The sequence below is a fragment of the Balaenoptera borealis genome, assembly GCF_965194805.1.
Source record: "Balaenoptera borealis genome assembly, chromosome: X".
Classification (NCBI taxonomy): domain Eukaryota; kingdom Metazoa; phylum Chordata; class Mammalia; order Artiodactyla; family Balaenopteridae; genus Balaenoptera; species Balaenoptera borealis.
The window spans coordinates 26,215,547-26,232,991 of record NC_138881.1 but is presented as its reverse complement, the minus strand read 5'-3'; the positions used below and the strand labels follow the sequence as shown (position 1 = coordinate 26,232,991).

Genomic DNA, 17,445 nt, shown 5'->3' with positions numbered 1-17,445 from the left:
AACAAGATTCTTTTCTGTATTTCCCCCAAAGGTCTACCTGTAAAACTAACCTATAAAATTATTTTTAAAGCAAAAAGCAAAATTTAAATAAAGAAATACCCATATCTAAATGAGTAATTAATGATAATTTTCAGTAAATTCTACGTTGTAAAGTATAATGTGTCTTACTAGGACAAGGGTGGAATGAATTTCTACTCTTTGAAAGTCTGGTAATGATGAATATAACATCCTCTGTACTAGAAGTTTCTGAAAATGGGAGCCTGGCCATAAGAAGGCCATATGTCTGATTGACATCCTCAGGGCTCAAGTTCAGCAAGACATTGGTGTCTGTCTTTTGATTCCCTTGACTACAACCGCCTGAAAAGACTAAGTCAGACTCACCCCCTGGATTGACCTTCAGAATTGCACAGTGTGATTTCTGGGCCTTTTGCCCAAGAAAGTTCTGTCCACATATTTGCTGATGCCTGAAAGTTATTTAAAAGGGACAGAGTTGGGTTTTTTTTTTTTTCACATTTAGAAATAACATATAGATGCCACTTAAAATGGAAATACTAGGCTATAACCCCATATTGACTGAAATTCAAAACCACCAATTTACATGGTTTATATGAATTTAGTTACTATATTATTTTTTTCCTAAGTACTTTGATTTTTGGTGCCTTTTGCTTTCTATACTGAAACAGTTTAAATTATCACTATCAGAATCTTTCCAGTTTTGAGAAGATGAAAGAATTGGAAGAAAAGGAAGACACAAAGGGATGTGGAAAGGGAAAGGTAGGCATGGCTAGCAAATGGCAGAGAAAGGAGAATTTGGAGATGAAGACAAATCTATGCATTTCATGATTTTATCTAAGTCATTATTAATGTGTTTTATATATTCATACACAAACTGGAGATTTGATGGATTTAGTTACCAAGGACAGGTGAATGGATATGTGTTTAACTTAGCCAAGATATTCATGTTAGGTCACCAGCCATGTATTAACTCAGCTTTGTGTAATTTCTAATGATTGTTCTTATAATTAACCCACATAGTAGTTTTATTAACCTCTGAGGTTAACCCTCAATTTAGGACAAGGTTGAGTCAGACCCCCAAGCTCTTGATCAATGAAACTCTGTTGGAGATTTTCACCATCTCATGAGAATAGGCACCACTTACAGGTTCCCTATCACTGGTCCTGGCCACCCTCCTTACTCCCCCGCCCATGACTCTTCACTCAGTTCCCTTCCTTAGGATTCGACAACACATTTTGAGCCTGTTGAAATTAACAGCTTTTTCGAATCTGGAAAGGGCAAAAATTAAATCCCAAAGGAGGTGAAAAACCAAAGTACATATTGTAGAAAACAAACATATTTTAGGCATCTCGAGTCTTTCCTTTTTTTTGGTCCTTAACATTATTTCCTATTTTCACTTATCCTTTGCGATCAGCTGTTCACCTACCCCGATACTATTAAAGTAACAACACTAAAAGGTAGTTATTTCAAATCAACTGTTGCTCAAAAATTCATGGATTAAGGTTAAATTTCTCCAACTAGTAAATGATGTATCACACTGAGAACTGGAGTTAGAAAATAAAACAAAAGTTGTTTAAAACAATACAAGTCCCAGGTTGATGTCTATGGTTTACTTGGTGTTTAAACTGAAAGGTATTCCTTTTGGCAGTGACAATAAAGGAGTTAATTAGAGTATTTTCTGGAGCATTTTGATTGTTATCAAGACATGCCCATCTTTCTTCAAACAAATATACAGCCAAACCTTCCAATTTGCATAAGAAATTTTCATATTTTCAATTTGATTTTTTAAAAAATTTTTGTTCAAGAAAAAGTAATTTTTGAAAAAAAAGAAAGCTTTACAAATTATTTATTCCATTTTGTAAAACATTTTAGAAGACAGAGAACAATTTGATTTATTCCAAATTCAGGGACAATATAAGGAAACCCAATGGGCAACCATCTATCGTAAAATTCTTTGAATCATTTTTTCAAGTAAAGAGATACAATTAATATCATTTTGGCTATGCTCATTACAGATAACTGGTACAATAAACCACTCCCTCTTGGTCCAAGATATTTATAGTTTTGCATAACTTCTTAGAAAAATATCTTCCTAGGGGCTTCCCTGGTGGCGCAGTGGTTGAGAATCTGCCTGCTAATGCAGCGGACACAGGTTTGAGCCCTGGTCTGGGAAGATCCCACATGCCGTGGAGCAACTAGGCCCGTGAGCCACAACTACTGAGCCTGCGCGTCTGGAGCCTGTGCTCCGCAACAAGAGGGGCCGCGATAGTGAGAGGCCCGCGCACTGCGATGAAGAGTGGCCCCCGCTTGCCGCAACTAGAGAAAGCCCTCGCACAGAAACGAAGACCCAACACAGCCAAAAAATAAAATAAATAAATAAAGCTTATGTTTCCTTATTAAAAAAAAAAAAAAAAAAATATATATATATATATATATATATATATATATATATATCTCTTCCTAGGAGTTATTGAAAGGTCTGTATGAGAATGGCCGCTTATGAAAATTTATATTTCAAAATTTCTTTTCAAAGTAGCAATAACATCTAATATACCTCAATATACCATAGCATGAGTAAAGAGCGTGATACAATTTTAATACGTTTGTTTCATATACAGCATGGCTTTAATGCTGCTTGTAGTCTCCCATCTCAAAATAATGACAATTATAAAACTACTTGCATGTATATGGAATTAATCCAAAGCCTTAGGTTTATCATCAAAGAAACATTAATACCCTGACTTGTATAAAAATTACATATGTTCATGCCTCAAAGTGAGTGAATATTTCCAATGTTGGAAATCTGTTGACTATAATAATTTTATAGTCTCTAAAACCATCATCTTATCTTTTTGCACTATAACTTTGGATGTGCTATTAGTAAAGATTATCAGATCTGTAATCTTGATTTTGAAGACAGATTTACAATTTTGATTTAAACTCTCTCCCCAGTAACAATAATAACATTGATAACATAAGGGATGGACTATGAATTTTTTGTTGTTGTTGTATTCATTAAATGCATTTCTACTTTCAAATGGTTAATGTAAGAAAAAATTCCTTAACAAACATGAATATATGGTTTAAATTATACTTTTGATAACCTTTTATATCAAACCACTCAAAACTAATTTTCTGCTAAAGTTTATGATATATACATACATGCATACCATATTTCAAATAAAAAATATAATTGAAATGTGATGTATATATTTATAAACAAGAGGGGAAATTTCCCATAATTTGGTATAACTGAATATAGATAGATAAATCAGACTAAGAAATTCTAGACTTAACTCTAAGATAAATATGTTAAAATTCTTATTTGTGGACTAGATACTTTTACCAAAGCATATTCTGTACATATTCTTATGTTTCAGTCCTTTAACCAAAAGCCACTCGCTCATATTTTATGAATATATTATCCATAACTTAACTATCACAATGTCCATTATATTTGGCTGGATAAAAATGATTTTTAACTGTAACAGTGTCATTTACTTTAATGAATCTCTACCCTTTCCCCCAATTTTCAAAAATTGTATTTTAACATATTAGTGGGTATTATAGTCAAACAGTTCCACACTGCCAATTCAAGGGCTTCCCTGGTGGCGCAGTGGTTAAGAATCCACCTGCCAGTGCAGGGGACACGGGTTCGAGCCCCAGTTGGGGAAGATCCCACATGCTGCGGAGCAACTAAGCCCGTGCGCCACAACTACTGAGTCTGCGCTCTAGAGCCCGCGCGCCACAACTACTGAGCCCACGTGGCACAACTACTGAAGCCCGCGCACCTAGAGCCCGTGCTCTGCAACAACAGAAGCCACCGCAATGAGAGGCCCGCACACTGCAACGAAGAGTAGCCCCCGCTAGCCGCAACTAGAGAAAGCCCGCGCGCAGCCACAAAGATCCAATGCAGCCAAAAATAAATAAATAAGTAAAATAAATTTTAAAAAACCCAACAATTCAAGCCTTATAAAATGACAAAATAATACCATCAGCAAACCCTTCAGCAAACCCATCTAATTTTTCAACAACCATCTAAATAACACATGAGTTTTTACATCCATATGTCCAGCTTGGTCCTAATGCACGCACCAAGGGGATGGAATACGCCATATTTGCTGGTATTTTCTAATTTTGCTCCCTTTAAATAAACATGGGCTTAGCTCAGAGTATTACACCAGGTTACAATCTAGGCTTATTAACAGTCAGAATGTAATGAGAAAAGTGTATTAACTAGAATTAAAGAATTACTCACCCAGCTGGGTCTCCTGAATTGTCAGTTTACTTTCCATAGGATACAAAAGCTTGGGTGGTTTATCAGTCAGAGGGGCTGAAAAACAATAATAATACAGACTTATAGTTATGCTGCATAAACTGAAGGATAGAACACAGTTTATTTTCCCAAGTACTTTTCATTCTCTGAGTAGTGTGTCAAAGCATTCTACCAAGTAATGACTTACATATTGCAGGTAGTACCTTCAGGCGAGCTGAAAAGCTATTAGATTATACATGAGTCAAATATAACACTACCAAATTGGCAGTCACATGAGACTGTTGAAGTGCAGAATCAGGATTGGTCAGTCCTTAAGAACATATGATTGTAGTTCACCAAATATTTTCAATTTTCACCTTGCTTTCCTTTTTAAAGGGTACCCTACATTTTCTCTGTGTTAATTAAAGATACACATGATATCCGTATCGTGCATTTCAATGATTTTTGGGGGGGCATAATATTACCTCTTTCTTCTTAATCCCATTCCTAGTTTCCCTACCCTGGATCACATTGCCTCAAAACCCATAATTTAGTAATTAGATTAAGTATTTCTCACATACATCTCCTATAAATGAGGCAGCAATGTGGCATTACATTACTACAAATACAAGCTGCATATTCAAACATGCATAAAAGTATATATTTTTCACCAAGTTACATTTTAAGTAATACTTTTCATTTAGTCAGAACCCCTTATTACTATTATCCATGACATTTTATAGTACTTATTGCTAATTTGCATGATATACTGCCTTTGATTTTTAGCTTCTACACATTACTGCTCTGTGCACTTATCAATTTATCAATGATCAGTGTACAGATCTAAGAGTTGGCTATTAAGCATCTTGAAGATAGGTTTCCCATTGCATTCTTCATTCCTAGCTAACTAGACTATCTGGACTTTAGACAAATAGTCAGTGATCCTTCATTAAAGACTCCCTCCTCATCCTCTCTGACTGAAATGCCCAGGTCCCTGTGAAATCTGTCACTGCAACTTCCACTCTGTAAGAAGTGCAGAAATGATCAATTAAGGGTTGCTGAAATTGATTGAAAAATTAAATGATTTTGCTTTGAGGGCTTCCTTCCTTGCCAGGAGGACATGTCAGTTTGGTTGATAACCAGAAGGCTGATCTAGACAGCAGTGCCCGGAGTTGGCCACAAATCCTCATCACCAGAGGATTCAAGAATTCAATCTGCTTCGGCAGCTCACCTCTATCTCTCGTTAACAGAAAACACAGTCAGTGCAAACGGATGATGCATCCCAGCTCCGAAAAACAGGAATGAGTTTTAAGAGTCCTGATTTGGAAGACCAACCTCACATAGGATCAGTAGCTTTTGTTCATAACTAATTGAATGCATTATTCATTCATCTTCATTAATATTTAACACAGGGATGGGAAGGAAGGGGAAACGAAAGTTGGGGTAATAAGATGAGATAAATCACTTTGAAATTCTTCTCAAAGATTTGACATCACTCTGATTAACCTCGAATACTTGTATGTCTTGCCTAAAGTGATCTTAACAGATTTTTATTCTCCTAATAGCTAAATAAGTAGGTTAGTCACTAAATGTTGGCAAAGCAGTTCACCATTAATAGGTCAGAGAGCCACATTTCCTAGGCTCTGGTTATCAAATGATTTCAGGTAACTTCAAAAGCAATATGGCATCAAAATAACCTGTTTCTTCAGTAAATTAACTCCGTTTATAAAAGCTTGTGATTGCAGAGTCACAAGCAGACAATTCAACAGTTATAGAAAGCAGCTGAGAAAAATGTTCCCTGTTCAAACACATCCCACACTAATTTATAATAAAAGAAAACATCTGTAGAGAAAGATAATAAAATCCATAGGTAGGACATTTGTTCAGAAATATAAAATGGTTGTGTGGTTCTCCACCCCAACACACCACCCACCCCATGGCATAATGTTACATCCTTAAGATCCTTCCATATTATCCTCATGGGACAACTCCAAGCTAACAGAGGAATCAGAGTGTTCAAGCCAGAAAAAATTATAAGCTTATTAAGTTCTTTGATTTTTAAATTGTGTTCCCTAAAGCCCTATGGTTTCCACAGTGCCCCTCTGGGCAGGTGAAATGCAGATACAGATAAGGGGTGGACCGAGGGCCTTGACTCCATACCTTGTTGTACTGCCTACCCCTCTCTTGATATAAGTAGCTCTGCTTTTACTTATACATCAGTATTCCGTCCAAGATTTTAACCCCCCAAATCCAATTCAACTCAACTGATGCATATTGGACACTATAATGTGCTAGGTATTGTGATAGTGGCTTTGGAATATCTTTGGTTTCTGCCTTTACATCTTACAGTAATCAGAAGTTAAAAAATAATGGCAATAGTGAAAAATTCTGGGCTGATTCAACTCCCTTGTTTTATTTATTTAATTTTTTACTCTTTTTTTTACATTTGTTTCTTTTTTTTATTGAAGTATAGTTGATTTACAATGTAGTGCCAGTCTCTGATGTACAAAGTGACTCAGTTATACACATATATACACTCTTTTTAAAATATTCTATTCCATTATGGTTTATCACAGGATATTGAGCATAGTTCCCGTGCTTTACAGTAGGACCTTGTTGTTTATCCATTCTAAATGTAACAGTTTGCATCTACCAGCCCCAAACTCCCAGTCCATCCCTCTCCCTCCCCACCTCCCCCTTGGCAACCACAGGTCTGTTCTCTGTCTATGAGTCTGTTTCTGTTTTGTACATAGGTTCATTTATGTCATATTTTAGATTCCACATACAAGTGATATCATATGGGATTCGTCTTTCTCTTTCTGACTTACTTCACTTAGTATGATAATCTCTAGTTGCATCCATGTTGCTGCAAATGGCATTATTTCATTCTTTTTTATGGCTGAGTAGTATTCAATTGTATATATGTACCACATCTTCTTTATCCATTCATCTGTCAATGGGCATATAGGTTGTTTCCATGTTTTGGCTACTGTGAACAGTGCTGCTATGAACATGGGGGTGCATGTGTCTTTTTAATAATTAGAGAAATGCAAATCAAAACTACAATGAGGCACCACCTCACACTGGTCAGAATGGCCATCATTAAAAAGTCTACAAATAACAAATGCTGGAGAGGGTGTGGAGAAAAGGGAACCCTCCTACACTGTTGGTGGGAATGTAAGTTGGTATAGCCACTGTGGAACACAGTATGGAGGTTCCTAAGAAAACTAGAGTTACCCTATGACCCAGCAACCCCGCTCCTGGGAATATACCCAGACAAATCTATAATTCAACTCCCTTGTGTTAGAGGTCAAAGATCCGAGGTGTAAAAAGCACAACTGGTTTGCCAAAGGTAACAGAGCAAATTCAAGCTAGAGTCCTTGCTAAGATCTTTGCCTCCCAGTTCTGTCAAGCAACTACTAGTCCTGTGCAATGTTTCCCCTCAAGGTGTGAGCAATCTGTTAGGAGAGCAAAAACATGCAAATAAGTGACTATAACCTACAGCAGAGCACTCGTACTGTGTAATCTGTCATCTCTAAGTTCTGATATTATGCTCTAGAGGGATATTGTTGAGGCATGTTTCTTGTATGATTCACTTGTCTTTGATAAAAGTGAACTGAAACTATCAGAGAACACAACAGCTGACTACAGATTTGACACATGACTGTGAAATGGGGTGACCATTAAAGCTAAGATATAGCTCCACAGTCATTTGAGGGTGACCAATTGTGCTCCCACAAAGAAAAGACATGTGCTGAATTATCCATTATTTGAATGTTTCTGACACTTTATGGTGTTTAACAAATATTAGTTGAATCGAATTGACAGAAGACAGAACTGGCAAACAAATGCAGGAATGGTAATGACCAAACAAAATGAACACACAAACACAAAGCCCTCTTCATTTTCTGCATGGGCAAAAGTACGACTGGAAGGAACTCAAACAAATTAGTTACAATAAAAAGCAAAGTAATAAGCATTAGACCATGACTAGACCAACTAACATTTTATTGTCAAGAAAACATCTTGCCTTTTGGGACCCTTTCTTTCCTTCTCTCTCTCTCTCTCTCATTCACACACACACACACACACACACACACACACACACACACACTCACTAAGCTGAAATCATTGAAAAAATAAAGTAAGTCTGACAGTAGTGACGTGAAGCACAGGCTGATTTTAAATCCTAATCACATTTCGTCTACAAAAAAAATACACAACAATTATAGTATAGATGTTTCTCTGGCTACCTATGCATTGGAATATTTCTATGAATCCACCAACAAAAATATTTTCAAGCTCTCATTTTATTCTTCAGAATATCCCACTGACAACATTAAAGATAACATAGTTATTTTTAAAGTGTTTTTACTTTGAAATTAAAAATCTTTATTTTTATTTTAAAATAAAAATCTTTTACAGAGTTATTAATATGTCCCAATAGACAAAACCGTTCTTCAGAGTAGAAGGAACAATTTAAAGGACGTTTGTTTTGCTTACCAGCTGCTAGTTAGAGAAACATCTGGAAGGCGGTATACACACAGTTGTGTATAGGAATAATTCTTATGTTAACGTTCCCTAAATAATTATGAAGAGATGAAGTCTCTCTCTTTTTTCCCCATGCCATGTACACTTGGGTTATGGAATAGTGAAAAAGAGGATCCAATTTTCCAAAGCAAAAGTGACAAGAGACCAGGGCAATGAGGCCAGTATTCTCGAATTTTTCTAATGTTCTTAAAGAGAAGAGAAATATGAGATATTTAGGATGAGTGTACCTTTGTTCTGACATCCCTCTAAAATTTAATTTTAGTCCCTCAAATACTCTTGAGAATAATTAATATTTCTTGGATACTTAAAATTGTCCTACCACAAAATCTGTTCTTTCAAAATCATAGATACTTTTCAAAATGTATTTTAAGTAGTGCCTTCTCTGCTTTGTTTCTTAGAAGCATTATGGTAAGGTAAGAAAGATAATACACATAGTTTTCAGGGAGACATGGGTCTAATAAATTCTGACTGTTAGAAGTTAGACCTGGTTGGTTTGGCAAGTTGGAGAAGTTACTTAAACTCTATGAGTCTCAGTCTCCTTATATAAAAAATGTGACATTTTCCCCTTATGGCTTGGTGTGAGGATTAAATAGGATAACAGATTAAATGCCTGGATATATTAGATGGAAAATACATCTGTTCTAATGATATCCATCGAAGTTTGGGACAATAGCATTTAGCATTCTTTGTAGCCTGAGAAGAAAAAAAAAATACTGTTTGTAAAATAATGAACTGGATATTTAGATAAGGGTTCAAAAGGCATTTAAATCCTGAATTTAAGAATCATTAATATTTCCTACATTAGTTTCCATAGCAGGAGAACTGGTCCATCCTTCAAAAACACAATTCAACAAGAGCATTTTGAAGACTTTTAGATATGCAAGCAAGGTACTGGGATTGTAAAGGACTCAAACAAAGGCAAACAAAACACAGCTTTTAACCCTCACAGAGCTTACAACCTAGATACATAATTAAAATATAACTCCACGAGTCAATTTCAAGAGCCTTTACGAAGTACCTGCAAATAATAAGTACTATATTAGAAATAAAATGACCAATAAGGCATGGAGTTATACATAAGAATGTATGAGATGAGAACGCATATATGATGCATTGTGATGAGTGCTATACTCAGAGGTAATTTCTTTATGACCCTATTTAAATCTACCAGCTAAATCTGATCACAAAACAATACTCTCAGATTTATTCAGCTGACTATAAAACACGCTCTGTGGCAATCCCACCAACACACGCCATTTTACAATGGAGATTTTTGGTTTGTTTTGCTGTCTGCATGTACTTTTTTTTAACTTACAAGACTTGACAACCAACTGCCTATTGTCCTAGCAAGGCAACGGAATGTGAATTACTCATAGAGCTTCAGTGACTCAAAATGGGATTTCAGTTCTGCTTTCTTTGGTCTGGAATGTTTTAACATTAGTTCTTAATAGTGGAGCATAGCACTCATGAGATATATAGCAAGTAGATAAAACCTCATGTTCCTTGGGAGAAAAAAAATGAATGGATGGGAGAAAGTATCAGTGTACACTAGGTGAAGCCATTTGGGGGAAGAGAGGTGCTTAACTTTTCACTTATCTCTAATGCACTGGGATTGGCAAAATTTTTCCTTTCTGTTGCAAACAATTATGGTAATTGTGGAGCCATGGAGCCTCAGAAGCCTCAAAGAGGAAGGAGTGGCAAATCAACTGAGCAGAGAATGCAGGGAAAGCGGTTTATGAACAAACTAACACCATATACATGATAACCTTGATCTAGGAGTCATGTCAAAGTGATAAAGCAAATACTCCCAAGGATGTAACTCTTAATATAATCTATCAAAATGCATGTATTCAGGAAAATCAAAAATTAATTTGACTAGCTTTGATACTTAATATGTTATTCATATAGTTTGATAAGTGTAGCTTATAATGCAAATTAAAAAATATGTTCATTCATTCATTTCAACAAATATTTTTAAAACATCTTCTCTTTGCCAGGAATTTTTCTAGCTACTAGAGGGTATAACAGTGAACCAGACAGACACAACTCCTGCTCTCATGGAGCTTGCATTCCAGAGAGGGAGATGGAAACTATACATGTAAACGAATATATGCATAACATAATATCAGGTAGTTCTAAGTACTGTAGAACATATAGCATCTGTGACTTCCCTGGTGGCGCAGTGGTTAAGAATCCGCCTGCCAATGCAGGGGACATGGGTTCGAGCCCTGGTCCGGGAAGATCCCACATGCCGTGGAGCAACTAAGCCCATGCGCCACAACTACTGAGCCTGTGCTCTAGAGCCCGCGAGCCACAACTACTGAGCCCATGTGCCACAACTACTGAAGCCCGTGCCCCTACAGCCCGTGCTCCGCAACAAGAGAAGCCACTGCAGTGAGAAGCCCGCGCACCGCAACGAAGAGTAGCCCCCGCTCACCGCAACTAGAGAAAGCCCGCGCGCAGCAACGAAGACCCAACGCAGCCAAAAGTAAATAAATAAAATAAATAAATTTATAAAAAAAGAAAAAGAAAACAAAGCAGCTAGTGCAGGTGCTATTTTAGAGGAATGTCAGGAAAGATTGCTTTGAAGATCTTTGAAACAGATCTCTGTGAAAGGAGGGAACCAGCCATGGAAATACCTGGAGGAAGATTACGGCAGGCAGAGGAAGGTGCAAAGACCATGAAATGGGAGTGCACTTGGCATGTTTGAGGGAAGGCACAGATCATTACAGCTATCTTGACAAAAGGAAAGAGCGGCAATGAGTTCAGAGATAGTCATGGGCCAATTCAGGCACGGCCTTGTAGAACATGGAAAAGACTTGGGTTTTACTCTAAACCTAATGAGAATGCACTGGAGACTTGTGGAGAGAGCTTCTGGTAACATTTATATGCCAAAAGTATCACTCTGGCACCTTGACGTTCACGTCTAGGAGGACGGAGTAGTGTGGAGGCAGAAGGCCAGTAAGGAGGGTATTGAAGCAGTACACCAAATGGTGATGATACATTAGTGCTGCTGCTGGAAATGGTAGGATTTTTTCCTTTAAATACCTATTTGGTAGGTAGAACTAACAAAATTTACTGATGGATTTGATATGGAATGTAAATGAAAATCTAGGAGTTAAGGGGGATCCCCAGTTATGCACTTGAGCAAACACATGAAGGGCAGTGCTACTTAATGATACGGGGGCAGTACAAGAGGGGCAGTTTTATAAGATAGTAGGAATCAAGAGACACGTTTTTATAAATCAATTCAGTCACCTCCAATTATCCATAGAGGCTAGAGAATTTTACTACTGATCAATGATTTATATTTTGAAAAACCAAGCCACTGGCTGACGACTCATCTTCTCCTCTGGTCTCCCAGAGGACTGAGAAAATGGTCTTAAAAAAAAAGTTTCATGTTTCAGGCTAATGCCATATTCATTTATCATGAGATAAACTTTGGCTAACCTCTACTATCCTTTGCTTTAACACCATTCATAAAAAAATATGTATACCACCAAACTTATTTTTGACTAATAGAATCAGAAGCATGCTTAGTCAAGATACTAAGAACAACTCTCTAGTATTCCCTTGGTTCAATGATATGTGGCACATATTCAATCAGCAAATTTAATATCATCATATATAATTTAGTTTTTTCTTATTTAAAAATATTAATTGTGAAGTACTAACAAAGACATTATAGAATTTATATTTCATCACTTCCCATTATCTTGAAAAACCTCCCAGGTAACATAAACAATGAAAAGATTATATTCATTCAATACTTGTTTTTAAAATAGAATCACTTAAGAATATAGGAAAAGTTAACTAACATGGAGCTAATGTTAGGGCTCAGGTTATTCACTTGCCACCTTCTACGGTTGTCTCTTAAGACCTGCTTCCCAGCTTCCATTGTCTGCAGCCCTGCTTGCTGCATCCAGACTCATGGTCGATTCTAGAACTCATTCAGTCACCCACTACACCCTGATTCTGACCTAATGAGCTGAGAAGAATATGAAGGGCAAACAAAAGAGAGCATAGGTAGACAGAATAAATAAAGGTGGTTTAATATTTTTAATTCTTATTTTTAAAACAACTGCTGCATTGAATTTTGCACAACTGCTGTGGGGATAAATTCTGACTGCATGACTGATTTCAACCATCTTAAATAAATCTGTGTGTAGTCAAAGCTAAAGCAAAAAAGTGGTGAGAAAAAGGAAACAATACATAATTATCTGCAGAAATTATGATGAACCCTAGGAAAAGAATGCTGATTGATATAATACCTATAATCAAGTAGGTGAGCATGCCCGCTACTGTTTTCACTTCTGTTGACAGGCAAAGAAGGAATTAACGGTCACCAATTAGCTTCTAGGGACAATAGTCAATTCCAAAAAATTATAGGTCCTATAAGGGAAAGTATCTCTTCCCTAGTAATGAGAAAGTAAGCAAAATTATCATATCATTTTTTTCTTTTTATATTAGTAGATAAAAGGCCCTCAAGAAACGAAAAAAATAAATCCCAGGCTGTCTGGAAATGCTTATTAAGGGAAATTGTGGAATACACAAAAGGCACCATGTTACTACTGAAAGTCAGAAAATATTTTATTCTCTGCTTGGCTTGGAATATCACAGTAAGACATCACATTTCCATAGTATAGTGTAATGTACTTTAATGTCCTTCCAAATTGTATTGGGTTGGTTTATTTATATCATACTTCAATGTAGAAGATATTCACACCTCTTGGCTTTTTCTTCATGTTATAGTATCTTGCACGATTACTCACTGGTATGGCTCTCTGACAGTGGTTTTCAACTGGGGTTGTCACAACTGGCGAGGGGGGTGCTATTTGACAAGGGATGCTGCTAAACATCCTACAGTGCACACAAAAGCCCCTCACAATAATTATCCTGTGCCAGATATCAGTAATGCCGAGCTTGAGAAGCCCTGCCTGATGATAACCGTGTATTTAAAGCGGTTGTATTACCTATATTTCAAGCCTGAATTGGACAAGAGACTTTAATTTTCTAGTAGACAGAAAGCTATTGAAAACATGAGGATTGATGAAACAGGATGGAGGAAGCTGTAGTCTGGGTCACCGTAGAGCGGACCACAGCAATCAAGAGAGCCATGAAGGGTGTATGAAAGTCTGCATAGGCTTAGCATAAAGAAAGGTCAGGTATGTCTGACAGGGTACAAGGGAGAGACGGGAGGCCAAAATGAGGAGAATTAATGTGAGAGTCCATATAAAGAATGAGTAACCTCTTCCTCCTTCCAAACCCTTATAGCGAGAATGACCACCACCAAGGCCTCTCGTCCCTACCCAAACAACTAAAAAATAAGAGGTTCTTCTCTAAAGACATAGAACAAACCATCTAATGCAGAGTACTGGAGGCATCCCAGAACTGCAGAAATAATTCAAACCTATTATAAAACATTTAGGTGATGAAATATTACATAATTATTTCACAGCAAAATCTTCCTAATGTTGTACTATTATACTTCACTTAATTTGAAAGTTGTTTGCAATCACTGAACACATATTTACCAACAGAAGGTAGTCTAAAAAATATATATATGTATACATATATATTATATATACATTTTTTTTGGTAAGTGGCAGTAAGTATTCAAGGGATCTAGCCAGAGATTAAAAACAAAGGAGCCCATGTAATATCTCAATTTATCATTAAAAGCTAACATAGCATACTTTGCTTAATTTCATTCACAAACTATTAAATTGACAGGTAAGCTGGAACTCTCAGCATAAATTTAAGGCTTTTAAGACACAAGAACATAAATGTAAGATTGCAAATAAGCATATGTGTAGGAAAAATTAACACACTGTTTTGGAGTGTGCAGTTACATTATTTCATTTGATCGTCCATTTGCTACAATGAAAAAATCCAGAAGCTTCTCCCCAAACCAACAGCCAGTGAGGACAGATGCCAAGATCTGAACCTATGTCATTTGATTTTAATGGTCACATGCTTTCCATTTCTGTAGTCTACTTTCCAACATTTGTGATTTCTAATGTAGTTTCTATTAGACACCTTATTTTTTTCCTGGGGTTTCTGATGATATGGGGAAGACTTGGGGAAAAATATTTTGATGGATTTTGGAAACAGAGAGACGGAAAGGTCTGTGTTAGGACTCAACTGTATTTCACAATCATGAAGCTTTTACTGTAGAATTTGAATAAGCCTAACACTGATTTCTGAAGATTAGAAGAGAGGATTACGTCTGTCATCGGCTCTCATAAGCAGAACCCTTTAATGAATACAGAACTTGATGATGACATACAATTTGAGGCTCTCATTATGACAGTGGACCAAAATAAGGGGAAGCATTCTAGAAATCCCATTAAAATTGTTACCAAAGAGAAAATGAACCTTCAAAAGCATATTCTCCATTGAAATCCAAGGTTTATATATATGAACTAAAATTTTTAAATTTTTGTAGCAATTATATAAAATATTAGAGACTTCCTTTAGAGTGACTTTATAACCACCCATATCCTGTAAAAAAAATAACATCACTTTTGCATAAAATGTGGAAACATAAATTAAACAAACAATTCTACTATTACTGAATTGCATTCTTCTCGATGAATTAAATTTCACTGGTGGTCAGCTTCTTATGGGACAGTAACAGTAGATTTGTCAAATATTGATATATTCAACTTCTGCACTTGCTTTAACTTTCTTGACCTCTGTCAATGATAAGGTTGCACTGGGAGATAGCACAGTTTCCTCTGATAGTCTTTGAATCAAATCTAATTTCTGTACAGTTGGAACCCCAAAATTCCAATATAATAGTAATATAAATACTGTATACTAAGTTACAGGCTGCTTGTGATATTTAATGACATGACTGCTTAAAGAAATATGCCTACAGATAATTAGCCTCTCTCCTTCCACCCCTTTCTTCCTTTTTCTTCCCTTCTTTCTTCCCTTTCTGTTTACCCTCCCTCCCATCTTCCTTTCCTTCTTTTCTTCCTTCTCTTCTCCCTCCCTCCCTCCTTTCATATCATACTTCCTTCCTTCCCAAGAAATCCATCTGGAAGGCAGACTGAAGGAAAAGCATTTTGTTTTCTCTATTCTGGTTACAGTGAAAAAACAGAAACCTAAATTTCCATTCATTCATTTATTCAGCTATAACTTACTCGGCTGCATAATCATCACTTTTTCCTGTTTAGATTGGTATCATTCATTCAAATAACACTGTTGGGAATTAATCTTTTTTGCAGAAATCATTTTATAAAAACAGTTATTTATCAAATAATAACCTCCTATCTAAAAGGATTTTAAGCAGCTTCAACAACGTCTAAACGCTTACTAAAGAGCTCCTATGGCAGTTTTCTGTTGTTTCATAAAAGGAAAGTCTATCACAAGTCATTAAAAATGTGATTACCACCAAAAAAAAAAGAAATCCAAGAAAGAAAAGCATGCCTATGAGCAATAAGATCAGGCACTCTTTAAATAAAACTGCTATTAAAATCTAATTATGCTGCTAATGCTGTTATATTACTTTTGCTATCAGTGCATAGCTAAGGGTTACTTGGCAACAAACTGGGGTTAGTCATTTTAAGAATTTTCTTTTCAGCAGTGCAGGAACAAACTGCAAATTTGTTCTTAGTTGCATTGAACACGACTCATATCCTCGAAAAGAAAACGAGTACCAAAACAAAAGCCTGTTACAAACAACAACATCCACAGGATGTTGATAATTACTGTAACTGAGTGATGGGTACATGGAATTTCATTATGCTACTCTATTTTTGTGTCCATTATGCTTGAAATTATCCAAAATAAAAACAGTTTTTCAAAAATATCACGGATATGAAAACTTTAGGGTTTGGTTTGGTAAATTTTTTGAATGTTATATATAGCATGAATATGTGCATGTATCTACATATGTCCATATAGTGAAGTATAAATGAGCAATTTTGAGCCAAGTTTATAACAAGAAATGAAATGAAATTGAACTGTATCTATGCCAGCTCAAAGCAATACCACAGCGCTATTTGCTCAGCAAAATTCGTTTCTATACGTCTTCCCATTTCTTTGTTTATAATAAATAGAGCAAAGGCATTTTACTTTAGGAAAAAAGCACTAATACAATTTATCAGCTAAATATTACTGAGTTACAAATTACCCTAAATCTTAGTAGCTTAAAATAGTGGCCATTTATTATTTTTCGTGAGTCCATGAGACACCTGCGGGGTTCAGTGGATCTCGCCCAAGCTGGAATGATCTTTGCTCAGCTCACTCATGCATCTGTGGTCAATTCCCGGTCAAACATGTGGCTTTGCTCATCTGGGCTGGGCTTGCTTACATTTCTTAGATACTTTAACAAGTTAAGACTTTTATTCAGTAATTGATATGGGATCAATGGAGGTTTGTAAGGAGGCAAGTAACATGATCCCATGTGAATTTTTTATGCTCCTTTAGTCTAGAACTAGCCTCAGACTGCTCTGCATCAAGCACACTGAACAGTCTACCATTTTCCCAGTTCACCATTCTCTTAGATTCTTTTGGAACGTGCCTCCTATGCTCATTCTGGAACGTCATATTGCTCCTTCTTAAATCCTAACTCACCTTCCATAACTACCACAGGTATCAATTCTCAGGCTAAA

General features: G+C 36.3%; 1 protein-coding gene across 1 annotated transcript in view; it reads right to left on the bottom strand.

The window, feature by feature from the left end:
* The window catches only part of IL1RAPL1 (interleukin 1 receptor accessory protein like 1), a 660,460-nt gene that overhangs the window by 297,942 nt on the left and 345,073 nt on the right, over positions 1-17,445 (bottom strand). The window contains exon 4 of the mRNA XM_082378177.1: positions 4,274-4,348. Coding sequence (XP_082234303.1) covers positions 4,274-4,348 — 75 coding nt within the window. The remainder of the gene's footprint in view (positions 1-4,273; positions 4,349-17,445) is intronic.